Source organism: Barbus barbus, assembly GCF_936440315.1.
Source record: "Barbus barbus genome assembly, chromosome: 47".
NCBI lineage: Eukaryota > Metazoa > Chordata > Actinopteri > Cypriniformes > Cyprinidae > Barbus > Barbus barbus.
In genome coordinates, this window is record NC_136725.1 from 24,640,759 (window position 1) to 24,661,702 (window position 20,944).

General features: G+C 40.3%; 2 protein-coding genes across 12 annotated transcripts in view; one reads left to right on the top strand and one right to left on the bottom strand.

Moving 5' to 3' along the window:
• The window catches only part of ttc3 (tetratricopeptide repeat domain 3), a 46,714-nt gene extending 32,044 nt beyond the window's left edge, over nt 1–14,670 (top strand). For 6 of the 11 annotated variants that reach the window (XM_079410155.1, XM_079410152.1, XM_079410158.1 and 3 more), the window contains exons 27-46: nt 2,662–2,976; nt 3,083–3,355; nt 3,427–3,473; nt 3,554–3,610; nt 3,684–3,769; nt 3,851–4,006; nt 5,255–5,720; nt 5,792–5,857; nt 6,933–7,082; nt 7,162–7,301; nt 7,618–7,686; nt 8,388–8,484; nt 8,575–8,678; nt 9,586–9,670; nt 9,768–9,869; nt 9,952–10,172; nt 11,899–12,025; nt 12,469–12,594; nt 12,905–12,997; nt 13,083–14,670. In XM_079410155.1, coding sequence (XP_079266281.1) covers nt 2,662–2,976; nt 3,083–3,355; nt 3,427–3,473; nt 3,554–3,610; nt 3,684–3,769; nt 3,851–4,006; nt 5,255–5,720; nt 5,792–5,857; nt 6,933–7,082; nt 7,162–7,301; nt 7,618–7,686; nt 8,388–8,484; nt 8,575–8,678; nt 9,586–9,670; nt 9,768–9,869; nt 9,952–10,172; nt 11,899–12,025; nt 12,469–12,594; nt 12,905–12,997; nt 13,083–13,214 — 2,912 coding nt within the window. In that variant the 3' untranslated portion in view covers nt 13,215–14,670. The remainder of the gene's footprint in view (nt 1–2,661; nt 2,977–3,082; nt 3,356–3,426; nt 3,474–3,553; nt 3,611–3,683; nt 3,770–3,850; nt 4,007–5,254; nt 5,721–5,791; nt 5,858–6,932; nt 7,083–7,161; nt 7,302–7,617; nt 7,687–8,387; nt 8,485–8,574; nt 8,679–9,585; nt 9,671–9,767; nt 9,870–9,951; nt 10,173–11,898; nt 12,026–12,468; nt 12,595–12,904; nt 12,998–13,082) is intronic. The other 5 variants (XM_079410156.1, XM_079410157.1, XM_079410160.1 and 2 more) reach the window with 3 other exon arrangements.
• A 1,564-nt stretch (nt 14,671–16,234) lies between these two features.
• vps26c (VPS26 endosomal protein sorting factor C) overlaps nt 16,235–20,944 on the bottom strand; it is a 9,621-nt gene continuing 4,911 nt past the window's right edge. Inside the window, exons 3-8 of the mRNA XM_079410166.1 lie at nt 20,754–20,903; nt 20,608–20,688; nt 19,362–19,436; nt 19,143–19,293; nt 16,913–17,065; nt 16,235–16,468 (exon numbers count right to left, since the gene is read on the bottom strand). Coding sequence (XP_079266292.1) covers nt 16,386–16,468; nt 16,913–17,065; nt 19,143–19,293; nt 19,362–19,436; nt 20,608–20,688; nt 20,754–20,903 — 693 coding nt within the window. The 3' untranslated portion in view covers nt 16,235–16,385. The remainder of the gene's footprint in view (nt 16,469–16,912; nt 17,066–19,142; nt 19,294–19,361; nt 19,437–20,607; nt 20,689–20,753; nt 20,904–20,944) is intronic.

Genomic DNA, 20,944 nt, shown 5'->3' on the forward strand with positions numbered 1-20,944 from the left:
ACATACAATCATTTCTCAAATATTTATTACAATACTGATACATCTAACATTCACTTACCTCACCTATGCTCCTAGATTTGTGTTGGATGTTATTAGGGCTGCCACTAACGACTATTTTTATTAATCTATCGACTAATTTATTGATTAATTTAAAAAGATTAATTTCCCACAAAAATCAACAATTTTACTTCAGAATATTTTATTAAACCAAATTTCTATGAAATCCTGTTTTTAAATCCAAAGTAAAGTGCAAAAAATAGTGCAAGAAGCAAGTGTCAAAAACACGTTTTAAAGGAGGATTTACCAGAAATATTATTTACCAGAATTTATTTAGGTGAAAAATGTAAATATTTCTGAAAAAACTTAACATTTTTTAATATAAAATCAATTAATCGGAGATGCTTTTTATTATAAAAATTTAATGGAACCATTCAAATGGAATCCAGAAAATAATGGAAAAGAGAATTTGGAACAGATGAAACTGTAAAACTCAATTAATTAGACAAGCTGTCAAGAAAGAAATCAAATTTTATTTAACCATTAAAACAGAGTATAGAAAAATGAAAATGGAAAAAACTGAATTTGGAAATAAACAATAGCTTTTAAAACGACTACATATATAATAGCAATGATACAATAATAATTAGTTCAAATAAAGTATCAAAAGCAAGAAATCATGGTTTTATTGAACAAAACTGTTAAAATACAATGTATTATAAACAATAGAGCTAATATAGATTACGCATCACAACCTCTGCAGGCCTGCAGGGGGCGCCGACGGCCTGACGATTATTTTTACACATTACTGCGCGATCTAGTCCTGGTTTGATATTGACCAAGCACCATTTAATTAAGATTTCCACTTAATCTTTAATATATGGCCATTTCTTTAGGACAGAAATGCTACAGCCGCTGTAATTATTGAATATGTGGAGATCAAACCGTGTAACTCAGAGTGAGGGTTTGAGCTTTTATTTTGAAATCTCGATGTATTCTCCTGTTTGTGTAGATTTATAAATGATTTACCTCACAAATCTGATGAAATGGTGCACGTTGCGTCCCCAGATGAACGTTATAGTAAACACAAACTCACAACAGCATGCAGAGATGGAGTTTGAGACGCTCCACATGTAAATAAGTTTCTGTGGAGCTGCTGTGAACGGAGCCGCTGTGAGACGCACGTGCTTAACTACACGCATGGACATAATTAAAGACCATATACTGTGTGAACTGCATCACATATAATTATTTAATTAAATCATAGCATTTGTGAATTCACAATTATGCTTAATTATGGTTTTTAATATATCATGCAGGCTTGGAAATTTGTCTAATAATGTGTTTTATGGATTCTCGTCTGTGAAATGCACCACTTCCGGTATTTTGCCGGTTAGTCAACGCGAGCATAATGAAGTCGACGATTTTTAAAAATCGACTAGTCAACTAAAATCGACGAATCGTGACAGCCCTAAATGTTATCTTATATGGAAATATGGATATTTTGTTTGTAAACATCATACTTATTTCAGTCATAAAGCTAGTGAGCTAAGCCAGCAGTAGCACTATTTGGGTCTACAAAGCGAATATTGGGAATCCTTTTCCTGATTTTTATTTTTTATTTATTAAACAGTAAAAAACATCAAACCATTAAGGCAGTACAGTTATCAAAAACTAAATAAAGAAAAAAGAAATACACAATACAAATCCCTTAAGAAAATTAACCATGGTTTTATTATAGTATAAGTGCATGTATTTTTGTATAACCACAGTTTTACTACAAATACCATGGTTAAACTGTTAGTGTAGTAAAACCATGGTTAATTTGTGGTTACCATGGTCTAACTATAGTAAGCATGTTTTTTAGAACATGCAGGATGAACACGGATGCAGTTTTCACTGCTTTGGATAGTTTCACACTGAATAAAGGAAAGAGGTTTAGAGGCAGATTTTTGTTTATGTATGTGAAATTTAACTAGCAGGAAACACTAATTCTATTTTCCTATATTCACTTTTTGGAGTAGTTAAACAATCCAAAGAAAACATCTTTAAAACAGAAAGAATAATAAATCTGAGCAAATGTCTCTGGTTCTTTGACAAACAAGTGAATGAATCTTCCTCAGAAGAGACAAAAACAGCAACTCGCGTCAGTGTCTGACTTTTATTATAATTACATCCATAAGCTTTGTGAATTTTGGAGTAACTCATTAATCTGTTGACCTCTTCATATTTAAGGAGAGAACTATAAAACATTTCCAAAGTCGGACATCGCTTCTGATGTTCAGGGTGTAGAATTTAGTAGAGACGCTGTGATATGATCCTATATCAGACACTACTGAATTATCCCCAGCAATAATTGTGATTAAATGTCTGTTATCTGCTGTGTAACCAAACAGTTGACCGTAGCCTTTGACTTTTATAATAGTTAGGAAAAAATACTATTGAAGTCAATGGCTACCAGCAACTGTTTGTTTACCAGTATTCTTCAGTAGAAGAAAGAAACAGATTTGGAACAAGCTAGTAAATGACTGAATTTTCATTTTTGGATCAACAATGTTGCTTAAAGTCTTATTTTCTTTAATTTCTGAGGCCCTCTGGTGGGCCCCGGACCCCTGGATGAGAACCGCTGTTAATAACACTGTATCTCTGCTCTTATTCCTGCAGAGCCATCCTTAGACTGTATTTATATGGACCGTGTTTTACATCAAATTCATGATAACAAAGGACTTTTTAAAGAAGAGTCAGTGGATATTTCTAGCTTTTTGGAGCATCTGCGGCCGTGGCTGGATTTATTTGAGAGTAAAGGACATGAGAGTGTGTTAAACAGCCGTAGAGACCCTGGACCGCTGTGGGAGCTGGTGGATCTTCTGCTGGAGTCCAGGAACCGGGTCTGGGCTCGAGTCTTTATCGAAACACTCGGCCTGACGCTTCATTTCGAATCCAAACTGCAGGTTTGGGCTCGGCAGCTGGATAACGCTGGTGCGTTTCACTCACACTCCTGTTCACTTCCACATCTTATGTGTGCAAGTCAGTCGTTAATTAGTCTGATGTGTATGTAAACAGTATTTTTGGTCTCCTCCGTCAGGTCTGAAAGCTGCGGAGTCATTCATCAATCGTTATAGCTCTCATCTGGAGGATATGGACCTGAAGCCTCTGCTCACGTTCGCACCGCTACAAGAGACGCTTATCGAGAAATTTGGCACTGTTCCGGAATTATTTCACCGTGACGGTTTAACTGTAATGGAGTACTTAAGACAGGCTCCGGCTAAAGAAATGCGTCTGTTTATTTGGACTCTAGAGTCGAATCGAGAGCGCTATCACTCCTGTCACTCCATTCTTGATCAATATTTTGAAGACGGTATGTTACTCAGAACGGGTGTTTTATATGTGAAGGGGGTTTTCTGTAAATAATTGTTTGTTTTTCTTCAGATGCTGTTTGTTTAGTCATTAAAAAGACGGATGATGACGAGCACATGGTAAGAGACACGTTCTGAAGCATTTGTTTCTGAAGCGTTTCGTCTGAGTTTAAGTAAATGACTCTTTCTGTGTGTTTCAGAGCTCAGTATTTAAGAGTAAAAACAGGCATCGCAAGAAGAATAAGAAGGATTTAAAGGTGAGTGTGGTCAGTGCCGCGGTGCCGGCCGGCCAAAGTGCTTGATGCTCATCTGTGTGTCTGTGTGTTTCAGTCTTTTATTGTGCTGTCTGGAATGAGAGGTGGACATTTGAGGGATGAGGATGAGGAAGATGAGCTGTTCCCTGAGGAAGACGCTTTGTGAGTTCAGTCGAGCCGTTGCACGTCACACACGTGAAGAAGAGAGTCAGTTTTGGTGACGTTGTGAATGTGTTGTTCCAGGATGTTCCTGAATGTCATGGATCCGTTCAGCGTTCCGGAACACCTGCGAGGACAGCTGGAGGAGTTTGAGGAGCAGTATGCAGGATCAACACACCGGAGCCATTACGAGAGAATCCTGGACAATAACCCCGACCCCACAAAAGAGAGTTTATACGAGTACGTCTCCTCCGATTATGACCAGTGTTGGGGGTAAAGCGAGATACGTAATGGATTACTTTTTCAAGTAACTAGTAAAGTAATGCATTACTTTTTAATTTCCAAGAAAATATCTGAGTTACGGCAATTACTATTTTCCCTGTTTATAGAGTGACAGCTCTCCTGTCCTCATGTTGAGAGAAATCAGGAGTAAGTGCAGAGATGAACATGATTTTACTGTAGTTCTACTCATCTCATTCACACAAAAACAGATTCAATATTCCTCAAAATGAATAAAAACAGAGAAACGCAAACTATAGTAATATCCCATTTTATTAACCTGTTGACCTTCAATGATCCGATTCGACGAAACTGAGCAAAAATGACTAGATAAACATAACATTGTTGTTTGAGCGGCGCCCTCTGCTGTACAGATGTGAATCAACATTTCCTTCAGCCTGAGGCTCATTCATTTCACTATTGGTGTGAAAGAGCTCTTATCTACCAAAAACAGGACTTTTTATAGCAAGCAAGCCCAGCCCAGGTGAGGGGGAAAAAAAGTAATGTAATAGTAATGCAAGTAACGCAATTAATAATGTAATATTATAATGCATTACTTTTTAAAAAAGTAACTTTCCCCAACGCTGGTAAAGACCTGTTCACACCAAAAACTATAAATATAATAACTGTAACCACAACTATATTATTAAACTATAACAGCAATGAAAACAAAAACAGTGATTTACTATATTAGCATCCATATCAACACCCGATCGGTGCAGTGAGTCTGTGCAGTCGGGAGTGATGAAGTTTTGCTCCTGTTCACATTGCTCATGCAGATTCGCTGGCTGATCAACAGAAACCCAGCTTGATTTAAAGTGACTTCTGTGTGAGCAATTCTTCATATCGCTAAGTTTCACTAATGTTTCACTAATCACTAATTCACTAATCACTACCTTAATAGTTGCTCTGCAGATTTGTTGTCTCTCGCTTTCAATGCTCGAGCTCTATAAAGCAGGATGGATTCTGACTGGATGTTTTTATCATTCATTTACTGAAAAACAAATCTCTCTGAAAGGCGGTATTGTTCTTTTGTGTAATCGTTATTATTCTCATAGAATTAGAACAATTATTAAAGCTGTAGTTATATTTATTGTGCTTGCTGTGAATGGGCCTTGATCCAGTATGAAGGGTTCGCAGTGGAAGTCGAGTTTAAGATCAGTGTAAAATGTGCTGAAAGATTGAAGTGAGTGATCATGTGTTTGTCAGTTATTTCTCTCAGATTCTGGAGGAGCACGGCCCGCTGTGCACCTCAGACCCGCTGATGGTGGGCGAGCTGGAGAACTTTCCTCCGGAGGCGCAGCAGAAGATCGCAGATGCCGGAGGACTCGAGCCTTTCCTGCTGGAGTCTCTGCGCTTTGTCATGATGGACGAGCTGATCGGCCTGATGAAGCACGCCGTGTCTCTGACAGACACCCTGCCTCCGTCGCACCTCAACCCCTCAGCTGAAGAGTTCTGGCCGCACATGGACGTTCTGAGCGACACTGCGTCACACGACAGCCAGCCTTATGATGATAAAGAGGAGTCTGCATCCTCAGATCCCTTCATGCTCCTCCCCGACCCGTATGCCTTTGAGTGTCCCATCTCAGACTACGAGTATCTGTCTGCAGATATGCTGGAACACACGCTGGCGTCTGTGCAGAGAGAGGACAAACACACGGCCGTGTGTGTGCGGGTAAGATGGGACACATGACGGGAATGTCATCTGGATGAGTGCCGTCTCTGACCTCTGACTCTGTCTTACAGGATTTGGCAGAGCATACAGATGTTTCCATTAACACAGAGCCATACCTTTCCTTCGAGAGAAACAACGTGAGTGACGTGAATGTTACATGTATTATCCGGTAGAACCAGAGCTAACTATGCACCGATACCACTGTTTCCAGAACTGGCCGATACTGATGCTTTCATTTTTGGTACTTGCCGATACCTGTGTTTTCATTGCATACGGAATTTTTTTCAAATACTGGGTGTAGAAACCAAAAGAATATGTGTAATGTTAGTTGGCTTAGTTCATTTAGCAAATAGATATTTCCTTCAGTTATTTTCACACTTAATTATGCCCATTAAAATGTATTTTATACGCTTTACACTTTTTTTGCTTTATGGTATTTCATCATAAATGTGACCCTGCAGCACAGAAGCAGTCATGAGTAACACAGGTATATCTGTAGCAATAGCCAACAATACATTGTATGGATCAAAATTATACATTTCTCTTTTATGACAAACAAATTAGGATATTAAGATCATGTTCCATGAAGATATTTAGTAAATTTCCTACTGTAAATATATCAAAACGTAATTTTAGTAATATGCATTGCTAAGAACTTCATTTGAACAACTTTAAAACCGATTTTCTCAGTATTTTGATGTTTTCAAGATTTTGTTTTGTCACATACACAATTATACAGGGTATAACCAGCAGTGAAATGTATCTGAGGGTGTTTTGCACTCTCAGATTCCAGATTTTCAAATAGTTGTATCTCAGACAAATATTGTCCTATCATAACAAACCATACATCAATGGAGAGATTATTTATTCAGCTTTCAGAAGATGCATAAATCTCAATATCGAAAAATTGACCCTTATGACTGGTTTTGTGCTTCTGGGTCACAAATAGCACATCTCAGTACTGTAATCACAATGTAATAATGTAAGGAACCACTCGTTATCCTATAGCCTATAAATCTTGTAACGGTGATAAATATATTTCCTTTTTTTTTTTTTTTTTTTTTTTACCCAGATCCATAACACAAATATTTGTCCATTTGCAAAAACAGAAAACACTGTTTTTAACAATTTTCAAAAATCATGTTTTTTCATCATCATTTTTATGAGTAGCAGTACAGGAGCGCAGTATCGTAACGTCTGTGTTTCTTCCAGGGCGACATGATGCAGAAAGAGAAGCAGAAGCTGCAGCTGTTGAAGGAGATCCAGCAGATGAAGGAGGATCATGAAGCCGTCCAGCAGAGGAGGGCCGTGGAGATCTCCGCACTTCAGGAGGAGACCGAGAAGATCACCCTGAGGATGCAGGTAGAGAATCGGCCGTCGGGATGCTCTGAAGCGTTTGTGTGGTTCTGCGGCTCAGAAGCGTGACTGTGCTTGTGTTCAGATCGCCGGCACCGAGCACAACATGTTCCAGCAGAAGCTAGAGGAGGAGGTGAGGAAAGACCAGCAGGAGAAGAAGGAGCACCAGGAGACACTGAAGACGCTGAAGATGGAGATCAAAGATCTGGCAGACTTGCATGAAAGGTCAGACGTGCACTCAACACTCAACATCAGTTTGATACGCAGAGGAAACACGCACACACACACACGCACACACACACACTGATGTTTGTTTCACTATATTAGTAGGAACATCTCATAGACCTCTATTGTTTTTACATCAGGTTAAAGATATTTTCTATGACTTATAAAAAATAACCATCACAGAAACCTGTGCAAAATACTAGATTTAAATAGAAACATGATTAGACTGATTTATAAGCCTTTTTATATTTATAACACACACACACACATGTGAGCTGCTGTTTTACTGCTGAATGAACGTGTGTGTTTTCTGTAGTCACACTAGAGACATCAGTTTGAAGAATAAAGAGTTTCAGGCAGAACTGGAACGATTCCTGGATGCCAGGTGAGTCTGAACACCTGTTATCATCTCATACAATATAAACCTTTGCATCAATACCTTTGAAAGAGAAATGGTGAATGTTTTATTTTTTAATGGTTGTTTTGAAGTATATTTTTATAGATAGTATTTTAGAATATCACTGTTTTTACTGTATTTTTGATCAAGTAATTGCAGCTTTAGTGAGCAGAAGTGATTTTAAAACTGAATTATTCCATACGTTTAGCTTCCTCTTGTATTTCTGTGGGTGATCTAACTGAAATCATGGAACACTTGCTGTTTGTTTGGCACTTATCTGTGATGCACATCACTAAATAGTAATTCAGCCCGTCACTACAACTAATTAATATAAACTGAATAAAACCTTACAGAATCAAAACTTTCCATATCAACACGCAACACACTACTAACCTCAGCTCACAGCTACTGTAGAAGTTAAAGCCACCACTGTCCACATGCATACAGTACATTCGCATGATATATACCATAATGCTCATCTGTTTGATTGTTTATATTGTTGTCAAATGTAAACTATATTAATGCACAGCTCTAAATGTATTGGTGTGAATAATTGTATTGTTTACATCATGAAAAGAATGAAGCTGCTATGAAACAGTATGTACTATGAAAAGTGCTAGATCAATAAAACTGATGTGTGTGTGTTTGTGTCATTCTGATGCATTAACGTGTTTGCATGCGTCCTGCAGTAACCAGAGTGCATCTGAGCGGCTGAGTCTGGAGGAGGAGATCAAGCGCTTCAGAGACGCATGTGTGAAGGCCCAGAGGAGATCCATGATGGCTCAGGTGAGTCTTTCAGCCGTGTGTTGAGGATGTTTTCATCCCTGGACGCCGCAGTGACACCTGTGTGTGTGTGTGTGTGTGTGTGTGTGTCAGCTGTGTGTCCTGCAGAGCAGACGTGAACAGGCGCTGCGGCGGCTCCGAATGATTGTCTCTGAAGGGAAGATGGTGGTCAAACACCTGACGGAGGCGTCGCTCAGGTACGGCTCACACAGGTGTTCAGAGTGAGTTACACATCTGCGAAGACTGCGATAATACCGTAATTGTTCTTTACAGTGTTGCATTTACAGTGCGTTCTTTCACCGCACGATTCTGTCTGTTAAAATGCATTTGGAAATTGCAATGATCACAGAATTCAAGATGTGGAGGCAGAAAATGTATATATTTATATCATTTCATATAGTTAATCAATATCACACAGAGTGCCATTTTTCTCCAAAAATCAGCATGATTACAAATGTGATTTATTTATTTATTTATTTTACAACCATTCAGTAAATAGAAAGTTAATATTAAGGGATTTAGGTTTTAGACACCATATTGCCTGTTTTTGCTCTATTTCACAACACAAATAACTCCAAACACAGCCACAGCACTGTTCTGCGTCTCTGAGCAACATGATGGCGTTTCATTCCTGAATGAATCAACCGTTTAACCTGTTAACGTTCACCAGAGCGACGGCGCACTGAAGCGGTTTTTCCCCACTAGTTTAATGTTTATGAATGAATTTAATGTGAAAGAATATCATTAATCTTGACGACACTATATATCATTCTGAAGGTCTAAGCCTCAAGCATCGACGACAGATCGCTGTTTTTCGATGGAAAGCTTATAAGGAATGTATTTGCTACATTTGTGTAAGCAGTACACATCCAAACACGCAGAATAAAAAAGCAGTACGTACCTTTATCATTGTAATAACGAGCCCCAAACGCGTCCACTGCTGAAATCCCAGTTTAGTTAGAGAGGTAAGGGTCCACAGAACAACATCCTAGCGAGCACTTTTAGTCCAGCGAAACCATAACGTTGTAATAACAGGGGTAGACAATAAGGGAAATTTGCCACTGGCCCGGAGTGGCAAATTGTTAATTGTTAATTGTGCTGCAGTTTCCCCTCTGGTGCCCTGCTGTCAGCCATAGACGACTGGAAGAAACACGTGTGTGATGCTGAAGACAAAATCAACAGGACACAGGTGAGCTTCCTTCTGATACCCGTGACAGACAAAACCCAATCCATTCTGATTACCAAACTCTGGATTCAGATCAAGGCTTCTCTGTACTTTCTTTCAGATGGAGTTTGAGGCTCAGATGGATCAGGTGAAGAGCGGCGCCAGACTGTGTTCACTGCCTGATATCTGCGTTCCCAGCATCCCCGCAGTGCCCGCTATACCGGTGAGAGCTGCCGCTCACTCTGTGGGTCACGTGAAGGTCAAAGGTCATCACGCATCTCCTGATCAGTGTTTGTGTCCTGCAGGTCATGCTTCCTCCTCCGGTTCCTCAGCCATCCGGCTCTCAGTTCTATGGGCCGTACGGGTCACTTCCTCTTGGCCGTACACCCACGCCCACAGGACGCAGCACACCGACTGACAGACTTCCTGAAGATCCAGTGAGCCGTCGGCCCCCAGCGCCGCAGCACCTCACTGTGTACGACCGGATCCTGGAGCGACTCCACATGATGTTCCCTCATTACAACAGGTGCTGCTCCAACACAACACCGAGACCGAGACCAGCAGTCACACTTCTGAGAGAAAGCACTGCTGCAGATTAGAGCAAAAACAGTCAAAATGTGAAATATTATTACAATTTAAAACATAAATAAAAAAATAACTTAATCCTCTGGAGTCGACGTGATCGCATTGATATTCTAGACACATTGATATTCAGTCAGATCTGCTGAGGTTTATTAGCTGCACTCACTGAACAGCGTCCTAATATTAGGGCTTTTAGTCCAAAAAAGTGCAGGTACTTGGATAAATACTGCTATATTTGCACTAGAGCTTCGCCCGTGTCTAATAAACCTTTAATAAAGTCTTCCCGGAGCATTCACATCTGCGTTCAGCTGCTGACAGAGCAGACAGTTAACATGTTTGGGTAACAGCCTCACAAACAGTCTTTTCAGCTACACAGTATTGTTTCTGTATTACAGTCATTCATAAGTTAATAGTTCAGATATAAACACTGATTTTTATGGTAACGATCAAAATAGACCTTTTGAAAGTTAACTGGCGCTTCAAATAACGTTTGTGTCGATGGCATTGTTTTGCCACTAGATGCAGAAAAGTGACTTAAATGTATTTGTGATTGAATCAAGAGATTAGTTTAAAAACACTGATTCATCCAGTAAACAAGTGAAGTATTTATGAGTGAGACATTAAATCATTCATTCAAACCACTTTTTCATCACTTTAATATGAACTAAATATATTAGAAATACATTAATTTAAATGTTTAATAATCTGTTCAAATTAAACACTTTTAAATAGACTGCAGCAATGATATTTTGTCACATTATTGTGTTTCGTGGGAGAATCGTGATCTCTGTTTGAGACAAAAAATCGTGATTCCCAATTTATCCAGAATCGTGCAGCTGTCGTACGTGACTGAGTGCAGAGCTTTGGGAAATATCTATTACGTTATGTTGAATATTTGCTGTTTCATGCATGTTGAGTTGTTTACACTGTTAAAGAGTTGGATTCTCATGCTAAACATGGCCAAAGCTTCAAAAAACTATTCGACCGGAGCGAGAGCAGCCCATCCACACACTGCTCGGGACTCGCTCGGGAACAGTGTCCCTAAAGAAGTGTGTTTGGTTGTGAGGGAGAGAGAACCTTGTTCAGCTTCCCGAAGAACCCAGCGTTACGTAAACGGTGGATGCAGTTTGTTTTTTCGGGGCAGCAACGGAGTTTCTCAAGTGTTTTATAAACGAGACCTAGTTCAATGCTGGATTCGTTTGATACTGAAGGATGGAGCGGTCTCGGCGATTTAAAAGATCCTGGTCATGATTCAGAGCTGCAGACACGAGTGAAACAGCATCAAATGTCTGTTTTGTTGGCAGTTGGAGCTCAAGTGCTCGTCAATCTTTAGCTCCGCCCACGACACGCCTCCAGGAGTTTTCGGAGAGAATCGTAATGCTGTATCTTTTATAAATGATTAAACTACAGACTCTTTGGAGATATGAAGGATCAATACTACTTTATAGATTCTACTCAAGATTAACATGAGTTCGGGTGAAACTGTGTGTTATGTCCCCTTTAACATAGAAAACAGCTGTTTTAATTTCTAATATTTTTTCACAGTTTTTATTGTTTGTATAAACGCAGCTTTGCTGAGCAGAAGAGATTCTTTCAGAAACATGAATGAATGATAATTCCTCCGGTCGTCTGAGCGTCGGTGAGCTGGTGATCAGTGTGTTTGTGTGTAGGCTGGTGATGAGCAAGTTCATCCAGGAGGTCCGTGTGTCCAGCGGAGGCGCTCTCAACACGCTGGCCTATGATGACGTCATCAACCGAGTGGCTCAGCTCATCCTGGACCATCAGGAGAACACGCGTGTGCGTAACCATCTCGTGTGTGTGTGTGTGCTATGCAAAATCGCATTCATAATCGAAGGCGATTCATCTGCGAATATGAACACGATAGTGTGTAGTTTGTCAGTGAGCTACGGTTCTGTGTATTAAATGCTGCTCCATCTGAAAGCAGGTTATGGACATTTACTACTGATCACAGAACCGGCTTTACTGATGAGATGCGCATGACATTTGCATGCGATTTATCATGCAGCCCTAGTGTGTGTGTGAGAGAGAGAGAGTGTGTGTGTGTGTGAGAGAGAGAGAGAGAGAGAGAGTGTGTGTGTGTGTGAGAGAGAGAGAGTGTGTGTGTGTGTGTGTGTGTGTGAGTGAGAGAGAGAGAGAGAGAGAGAGAGTGTGTGTGTGTGTGTGTGAGAGAGTGAGAGTGTGTGTGTGCTGTGGAGTGACAGCGTGCTTCCCTGTTGCAGGAGCAGATGAACCTCAGGGGTGTTGACGCTCCGGGTCACATGACTCTGTCTGATGCCGCTGTCAGAGCGACCGGGCCGCCCGTGTGGAAGAACGTGTCGGAGAAACATCGCAGCACGGCGCTGGCGGTAACAATTTCACACACACACACACGCGCTTAAAGTCACTGTGCTCGTCCGAAGGCTGTTTCACACTGGACGCGATGCGGATCGCTGACGAACATTGCTTTCACATCGAGACTAACTTTCGTTTTATCAAGGATGCTGATGACCGTTAAAACGCATCATCAGTTTAGTTTAAGGGTCCATCCTCAGTTTTTGGCGCGCCTGGTGTGAACAGCCCTAAAGACATCTATTGTTTCCATTCAAAAGCATCGTTGTCTTCAGTGTGAAAAGACCTTAACTCTAACCTCACTGAACATATGTGTGTGTGCCTCAGCTGAACATGGAGGATCCGTGCATCATCTGTCATGAGGACATGAGTCCAGAGGAAGTGTGTGTCCTGGAGTGCCGCCACAGCTTCCACAGAGAGGTCAGGCTCTGCTCTCGTCTCCGGAGCGTCTGGCAGCTGTGGGATGTAGACTGATGCTGTGTGTGTGTGTGTGTGTGTGTTTCAGTGTATAAAGTCGTGGCTGAAGGAGCAGAGCACGTGTCCCACCTGTCGAGAACATGCGCTCTTACCGGAGGACTTTCCCATGCTGCCCGGCAGACACCGCAAGAGCCACGCGCCCGCTGCCGCCTTTAACTGACCCACTGTATGTTCATCCACACACGCATCAGACACCACTCTTATCTTCAGAATCACACACTCACAGTCATGACGTTTGTTTTGAGTGTCGGAAACTCTACAGACCAATCGGTGATGTTTACTTTCAGGGCACATCTGTGTTTTCATTCCTGGAATAAAGTTCATTATGTGAACTGATTTTACTCTTCCACTTTTACCTTTGCTTGTCATTTTACCTTCAAATTTTACTTCATTAAAATATTTCACCAAAGAAGCGTTCTCCTGCTGTTGATGTGTTTTAGACACAGCGTTTCTGCAGATCGGAGATGCAGACTGGGGAAAAGCTGAAAATTCAAACTAATTACATTTTTAGTGCAATAATTGATTCTAATATTTATTTTTATACATACACTTCTATTATAATAAATTTAAAGCTGGATTACACTACACAACCTGATTTTCAGTCTGGAGAAGGTTGCTGAAAGTTAGTCAGGCTGCAGATTTCATAGAAAATCCTGTAGCAGGGTGTCCACGGGTCCTTAAGTCTTAATGTCTTCCTAATAAAATGCATTAAAGCCTTAAAATGTTTCAAATTCAGATTCAATAGGTCACATTACTGCTAAAATATCTTTTTCAGTCTGACGAACCTAATGACCGTTTATAATCATTGAACATGATTCTTCTGATTTTATTACATTCTGCGTAAACAGCGATTGATGTATTTCTGGTATCAAGGTCATGCTGTTCAGACTCGTGCTATCGGTCTCTTTGTGAGAGACTTCAAAACTGCATAACAGCACACAGAGTCAGAAGAAACATACTGAGGTAAAGATTCAAAATGTTTAGTTTATTCATAACATATAGTTAAGTAACACCTTGACAAGGGAGCTATTTTGCTGAATATTTTTATGGTTGCTAATGTCACATTGATTTTAGTTCAATAAACAAGTAAAGTAGTCAGGTAGTTAAGTTTTAAGTTACATTTTAAATGCAATATTTACTGTTTTTGTTCTATTTCTACAACAAAAATCGTTCCAAACATAGATCACAGCAGAAGGATTAAACATTTCCAAGCAACACTCGGCGGTGTTTTGCTACTGAATGAACGAATCGTTGAATGACACGTGACTCGCTCATGAAGGGACTTACCGCCACCTACTGGTGGTTTAGTATGTTAAAGTATGCATTTTCCTCCCCACAATAATTATTTATTTTTATATCCAAAAATGTATTCAAAACAATATCATAACATTTATTGCAGTTGTAATTTTGCAGTGTAAATGATTTAATCTGACTGGTAACAGCCCTGTATATTGAATTTATTGATTAATGGTAATTTGAGATGAAAGTTGATGCATACTTTTAAAAAGGCTGAAAAAGGTCTTTGTAAAGGTAAATAAAAACATGCAGATGTAAGTATGTAAAAGCTGATAGAACACTGAAAATATTGCTCCAGAATAAATGGTTTACCCCACCAGAAATCTTGGTGAGGCAGTACATTTGTGGGGATATTTTGTATATGGAATATTTTCTGCTGGTATGAAAAGTTCACAGTATATCATAGTAATAAATATAATTTATGACAGGGACGGTACCTTTTCTTTTTACATTAAACACATTAAATATTACATGTAATATAATGTGGATTTCCATTACAGGTTTAGGTCTTAAATTTCTTATAAGATGGTATTAAAAAGGTCTTAAGTCTTATATTTAACTTGTTCATATCTGCAGAAATCCTGTAGTGTTTGAGGAGGAGATCAAACGTATGATATTTTGAGCTGATTTTAAACGCATTGTTTTCATTTGTCCCATGTTTCTGTGTGAGTTCTGCACGATCAGAGCATCTGCTAGTGTGCGATGCATGCCTTTTCCTCTGTGACGGTTTACAAAGTCAAGTCACCATTATTTATATAGTGCTTTTTACAATGCAGACTGTCAAAGCAGCTTTACAGTATTAAATGGGGAAATAGTGTCGAAATAGAATTGAAATAGTGTCGTTCTCCACTGGCCAGACGAGACCAGCGGTTTAATTCTATGCTGCAGCAGCATCAGATTGTGCAGAGGACTCATCTGGTTCCTGTGGTCTTGTCCCGAGGGCTAGGAGACGAGTCAATAAGTGTATGCAGTGTTTAAATCTGGGGGGTATTCCAGAAAGCAGGTTGTGAGACGTACCCAGGTATGTTTAAGGGTAATTAAGCAGATAAACGGAGGTTACTCTCAGTGCAAGCAGCCATATGAAGATAACCTGCTCTGGAGTAGCTTCTGTTTCAGGGTTCGTTCACTTCAGAGCTATCCGCGCATGCGAGACCTACTGACTTCAGTGGGCATGACGGACTGCACACAATATTATATTATTACAATACAGTTATGTATATGTACGTGTTACTTATAAAGCATTAATATAAGGTACTATATTATATTGGCATGTTATTTGTATAAATTATAAAACTGATAATGTTTAACTTATTATATTGATTTCATTTTCTTACACATGGATCGCCATTTTCTATAATAAAAATACATGCGTGATATGTAATTGGCATCACACAAACAATATAGCTCTTATTCTCAGTGATTTAAATAAGAGAAATGACTGCACAACCACTAGTTACGTGGCAATATGAACCAAGTATGCAAATGACCTTTGAACTGAAGAAAGAGAGAAAGCATGGCACGTGGTCGCTCTGTTGAGTGTCTTGTGTGTTAACCAGAAACATGCTCTGTGTTGAATGAACGTACTCTCGGACGCGTTTATGAAGCCAGCATACCTCGAGTAAGCAAGGTTTGGGTTAATCAACCTTGCTTTCTGGATTACACTCCAGCTCTGATGTTAAAGGTTTTGTGTATGCCAGACTTCAGTAGTAAACGCTTATGTTTACCTGCCTGTCATGTGACCATTAACTGTCATCAGAGAAGTGTGGAGTGTAATGTTCTCAGAGGGTCTTCAAGTCCATATTTTAGCTCGAAGCGGATCGGTTTGGGAATCCCTGCATTACATGACGCCTACGAGTAAAACGAATGACAAATCAAACCTTCAATGACACTGAATCAATATCTCACAGGTGAGCAGATGATTTTAATAAACACTTTAATATTACAGAAACGCATGTAAATATAACTGAAGGTGAAAATGGCAGTTTCTCATCCATAGCAAGAAAAATCTTAATTCCTTCAACGAAGCTTCAGATTCTCAAACTCTGACCAGCTTCAGCGGGAAGTTTTCCGTTATCAGATGATCGTCTTGAAGAACGATCACGATATTCACCTCAAATTCTAGAGAGGAAGAAAAAGTCTATGAGCTGGGGCCAGTTGTTCAAAAGTAATCTGATCGGATTGGATCAAATCTGGAACATGGGTTGTTCAAAAGAAAAAGATTCTGAATTCAGATTAGATCACTAAATCCAATCTTGGTTTTGATCTGGATTAAATCCTCAATTTGTGCTGTTCAAAAAAAACTTGATTATTCTGATCCCAGCAGAAGAGTGGATTTCAGGAACAAAAATGTAATTAAACTTTAAAACTCTTTCAATTCTGCTTCGCAGCAGCACAAACGTAAGATGGGTTACCTGATCCAGGATAGCAAAACATGAGATTTCCAAACCCAGATCATTCTGATCCAGATTAAACCGTTTGAACAACTGGCCCCTGATGATTTCTGTATTAAATATTAATAAACACACGCAGATCCAGCACTGAAGATGTAAACCGGACCCTTACCCACTTTAAAGTTGGTGGTTTCTAGAGTTGGGCAGGTGAAGAGGCGAGGGAACACCATGTAGATGGGGATGGAGAGGCCGCGGCACACGTCTCCTTCAGCGATCTGGATGTTCTGGATCTCGGTGGCGTCTCGAGCGTATCCCTCCGCACAGCCTGAGCACAGAGAGCAGTCACGTCTGAGCCAAAGCAGAGCTCCACACTAACACCAGAGACTGCTACAGATTCAGTAGTGTGGGAGTATTACAAATCATAAAACTACTGTTGTTTAACATTAATGAGTGCAGTTACTAATATTACATGGTCTAGTGTGCACACAATGTTTACTTCATTAACATGTAACATGCAAAATCTTATCAAACGTATCATCATTCATCTATACCAGGGTTCCTCAAATCTTTCTGTGGAGGATGAATCTGCTGCAGAGTTTAGCTCCGACCCTGATCAAACTCACCTGTGAAGCTCTAATGATCCTGAAGACTCAGATTAGCAGCTCAGGTGTGTTTGATCAGGGTTAGAGCTAAACTCTGCAGGAGCGGGCCAGATTTGAGGATGCCTGCTCTGTACTATCACATGGAACCGATCAACAGCTTCAGCGGTTCTTATTTAGTTACAGATTGAAGAAGAGTTTGTTTTTCAAGGCACTTTGTGACTTTGCTTACTTGGTGTAAAACTGACTAAACCTGGGGCCTGTACCATGATGGTAGATGAACAAATTCAGAGTAATAGGATAGGTTTTGAGTTGACAAAACCAAACCACTCTAATCTGGCTTTGTTGGTACCATGAAGGTGATCATCAACTTTCTCTGTCAACTCAGGCTTGATCCCGAGTTAATGGAGCGTGTGCACATGAATGTGTGACATCAGCGGTGAACAGCCAATCACAACACAGAGCAAGTGTGATTCACTTCTCGAGAGAGAGCCAGCGAGATTCAAAACGCTTTTGTTAAAGGTTAAGAGATTAAAGAATATGAGGAATTTAAACGCATTTCCACTGAAGTACTTGTCCATAAAAGAGGACAAATAAAGGAAATTATCTTGCTCTATCAGTGCAGTCACAAGTGAATCTTGTGAAGTTAGTTTATATAGTTGATAATATATAGTGATAGAGACTCAAACATGTAAGGTCATCCTGTATGAAGACATTTTTAAAGTGTTATCTGTTGATTCTACCACTTACTTATATTACCTATGATCTGTATATATTAATATTCATTTAAAATAAGTGCTTTATAATAATTGTTAAACTAAAAATGCTTGTGTGTAATGGAGTAATAATAATATAAATCATATGAAAATTGTAATTATCATTAAAGCCAGACAATTTTGTTGTATTTTTTATTTATTTGTTTATTTAAGGTACTTCATAGTGACCTTTAATTTGTAGGAAGAGAAACTGGAGGAGTGACCTTTTTTGTGTGTCAGACATGTGTCACTTTGCTCACATCTGATTGGTCCAATTTCAGTTTGAGATCTCTATCCCAGAACAGAACCTGCCCCAGAGCAGGTTAGCTGTTCAGTGTAAGTTACTATGGCAATAAACGCAGCTAAAAGCCAAGCCAATTTCATGGTACCTACAACCCAGGATTGGTGCAAACTAAACTGAAACCTACCTGGCTAGCCAGCTAAACCGGCTTCATGGTACAGGCCCCTGGTTTCTTAATGATTTAAATTTTTCAAAATATAAAGCAAAAAGTAGAAATAGACTAATCAGCCAATAGGTGCTGCTCTGCTGCCATCTACTGGTTATAATGGTGATGATGTGTTTTCTAATTGTACATAACTGAACAATGTTTACACAAGTATATTTTGCTCATCATTAAAAATAACATTCAAATTGGATCATTTTAGAGCTTTTGAGTGCTGGAAAGAGTTGTATGAAATGCTTGAAAGTGCTTGAATTTCTCAAAAGATAGTACAAACCCTGAAATGAATAACGTAATAACATTCGACTATTTCTGCCTCAACACTACGGTTACAGTACGCTTTACTGCTTCTGTTTTTTATGCATGTCAGCGCTGTTTGATCCGTTTATAACAGAATTTGAATGCATCTGACTAGATCTGGCAGCAATCTTTATTCTCTCTGTGGAGAGTTCAAACACTTCTCACTGGGTCTCGCAGCGCTGTGCTGTAACAGTGTCAACAAATCAACTCTGTTCCTCAGTAAAGCCCTGGTGTGTGTGAGAGTGTGTAGACAGACCTGTGCATGAGTGTGTGAGTGTGTGTCTCACCGCAGGTCTCCACCCGCACCAGCTGCAGCTCGATGCTCTTGATGGCGACCTCTGAACTCTCCAGCAGCAGTTCTCCGGTCAGGGGTCGTGTGACGGCGCAGCTGGTGGTGTCCAGGTGACCCCTGATGAGGAAGCGGGGTAAGGAGCTCCTCTGGAACACAGAGAGAGGCGTGAGACCCGGAGCTGAGGGCAGGCGGGACGAGGACGAGCTCTCCGTACCTCTTTGACGTTCTGCAGCGTCTCCGGAGTGATGCTGAACTCCACAGGGTTCGGCTGCAGCTTTGACTTCTGTGGCTGCAAACGGGTTTGGAGTTACACTCATGATTGGGACTCGTCATCTGACTGGAGTGTGTGCGCGTGTGTGTGTGTGTGAGTGAGTGTCTGTATATGAGCGTGTCTGTGTGTTAGTGTTCGGTTCTATAAGAATCTCCCCACCGAACGGGGCGTCAGGAGAGGACACGTTGTTATGACTCATTGTGGTTTTTTTATTTACTCTTCTTAATTTTTTCACATACAGCTGATTAGTCCACAAATAGCAGGTTATAAACCTGTAGAAATAGAAAAACTATAGTGTAAACAACAATATTGATAGCCACATACATAATATACCATAAAATCTGAATAATATAAAAATATAAATTCCAAATATAGTCATTATTTAATATTATAAATATACTTAGTGTTTAAACTGAATGACTAAGCAAAGCACATACATCTAAACACAGAAATCCAACAATTTCACACACACCAAATGTACATGAATGTCAATGTTACACATTAAACCAATAACCCAAAACCACAAATGTGTTCTCAGTATGTTGGCCTAAAGTGAAAGACAGTGAGTGTAATTTTAAGTAGCAATGCTGAGCATAGCAATCCATTACCAATGTAGAGCGATTAACTACATTACCCATCCAGCACCACAAACAGGAAATAACTCGTGTGACAGTGAAACGCTCCAATTTCAAACATTTACTGGAATATAGCCACGGATACTATTGAGCCGACAACGTTAACCATCAGACCGCAAACAAGATTTTATCAGCTTAACCAAATAACAGTTATCAAGCATACAAACTGCGCACATACCCAACGGCAGCACAGCGGCAGCGTAAACAGACAAACAAACTTAAACCGCAGCTCAATGGATAAAACAGCAGCTTACCGGTGGCGCATCTCTCCTGACGAGACAACATGCCAAAACTAGTACTCGCTCCCGCTTATAGCCCGTGCTCATTCATTACTGGATTTTAACACACTGTTTTGGGATTTTACTGGTCCACGTTTCAACTCTTGACTGGCCCGTGCTCCAATCAGGTAAATGAACCTCCCACCTCTTAACCTGCGTTACATTGCCGCTAAACAACCCATGACGTAATAAACGCAACAGTTAGTGTGTCTGTATATGAGCGTGTCTGTGTGTGTGTGTGTCTGTATATGAGCGTGTCTGTGTGTGTGTTCTGACCTGGCAGTGCACCATGAACTCGCAGGTCTTGCTGAGGTCTTTGGCGAGCAGCGGGCGTCTCATGTCGCAGCGGAGCGTGTACTGCACACACAGCAGAGGTCAGAGGAGTGTTTGTGAGGTCAGACGGCGGAGCAGAGCTCACTCACCTGTATGTTGACGAACACGCCGTGGTACGTCTCGTACAGGACTTTGTTGCCTTTGGCCTGCAGCGGAAACTCGAAGGGGATCTCGGTTCTTCCTGCAGGGATCTTTCCCGGCTTCACCACCTCCATGCTGCTGGACACCAGCTGGATGGGCTGCAGGACACAAACACAACACCATCCAGACACTGGCACTC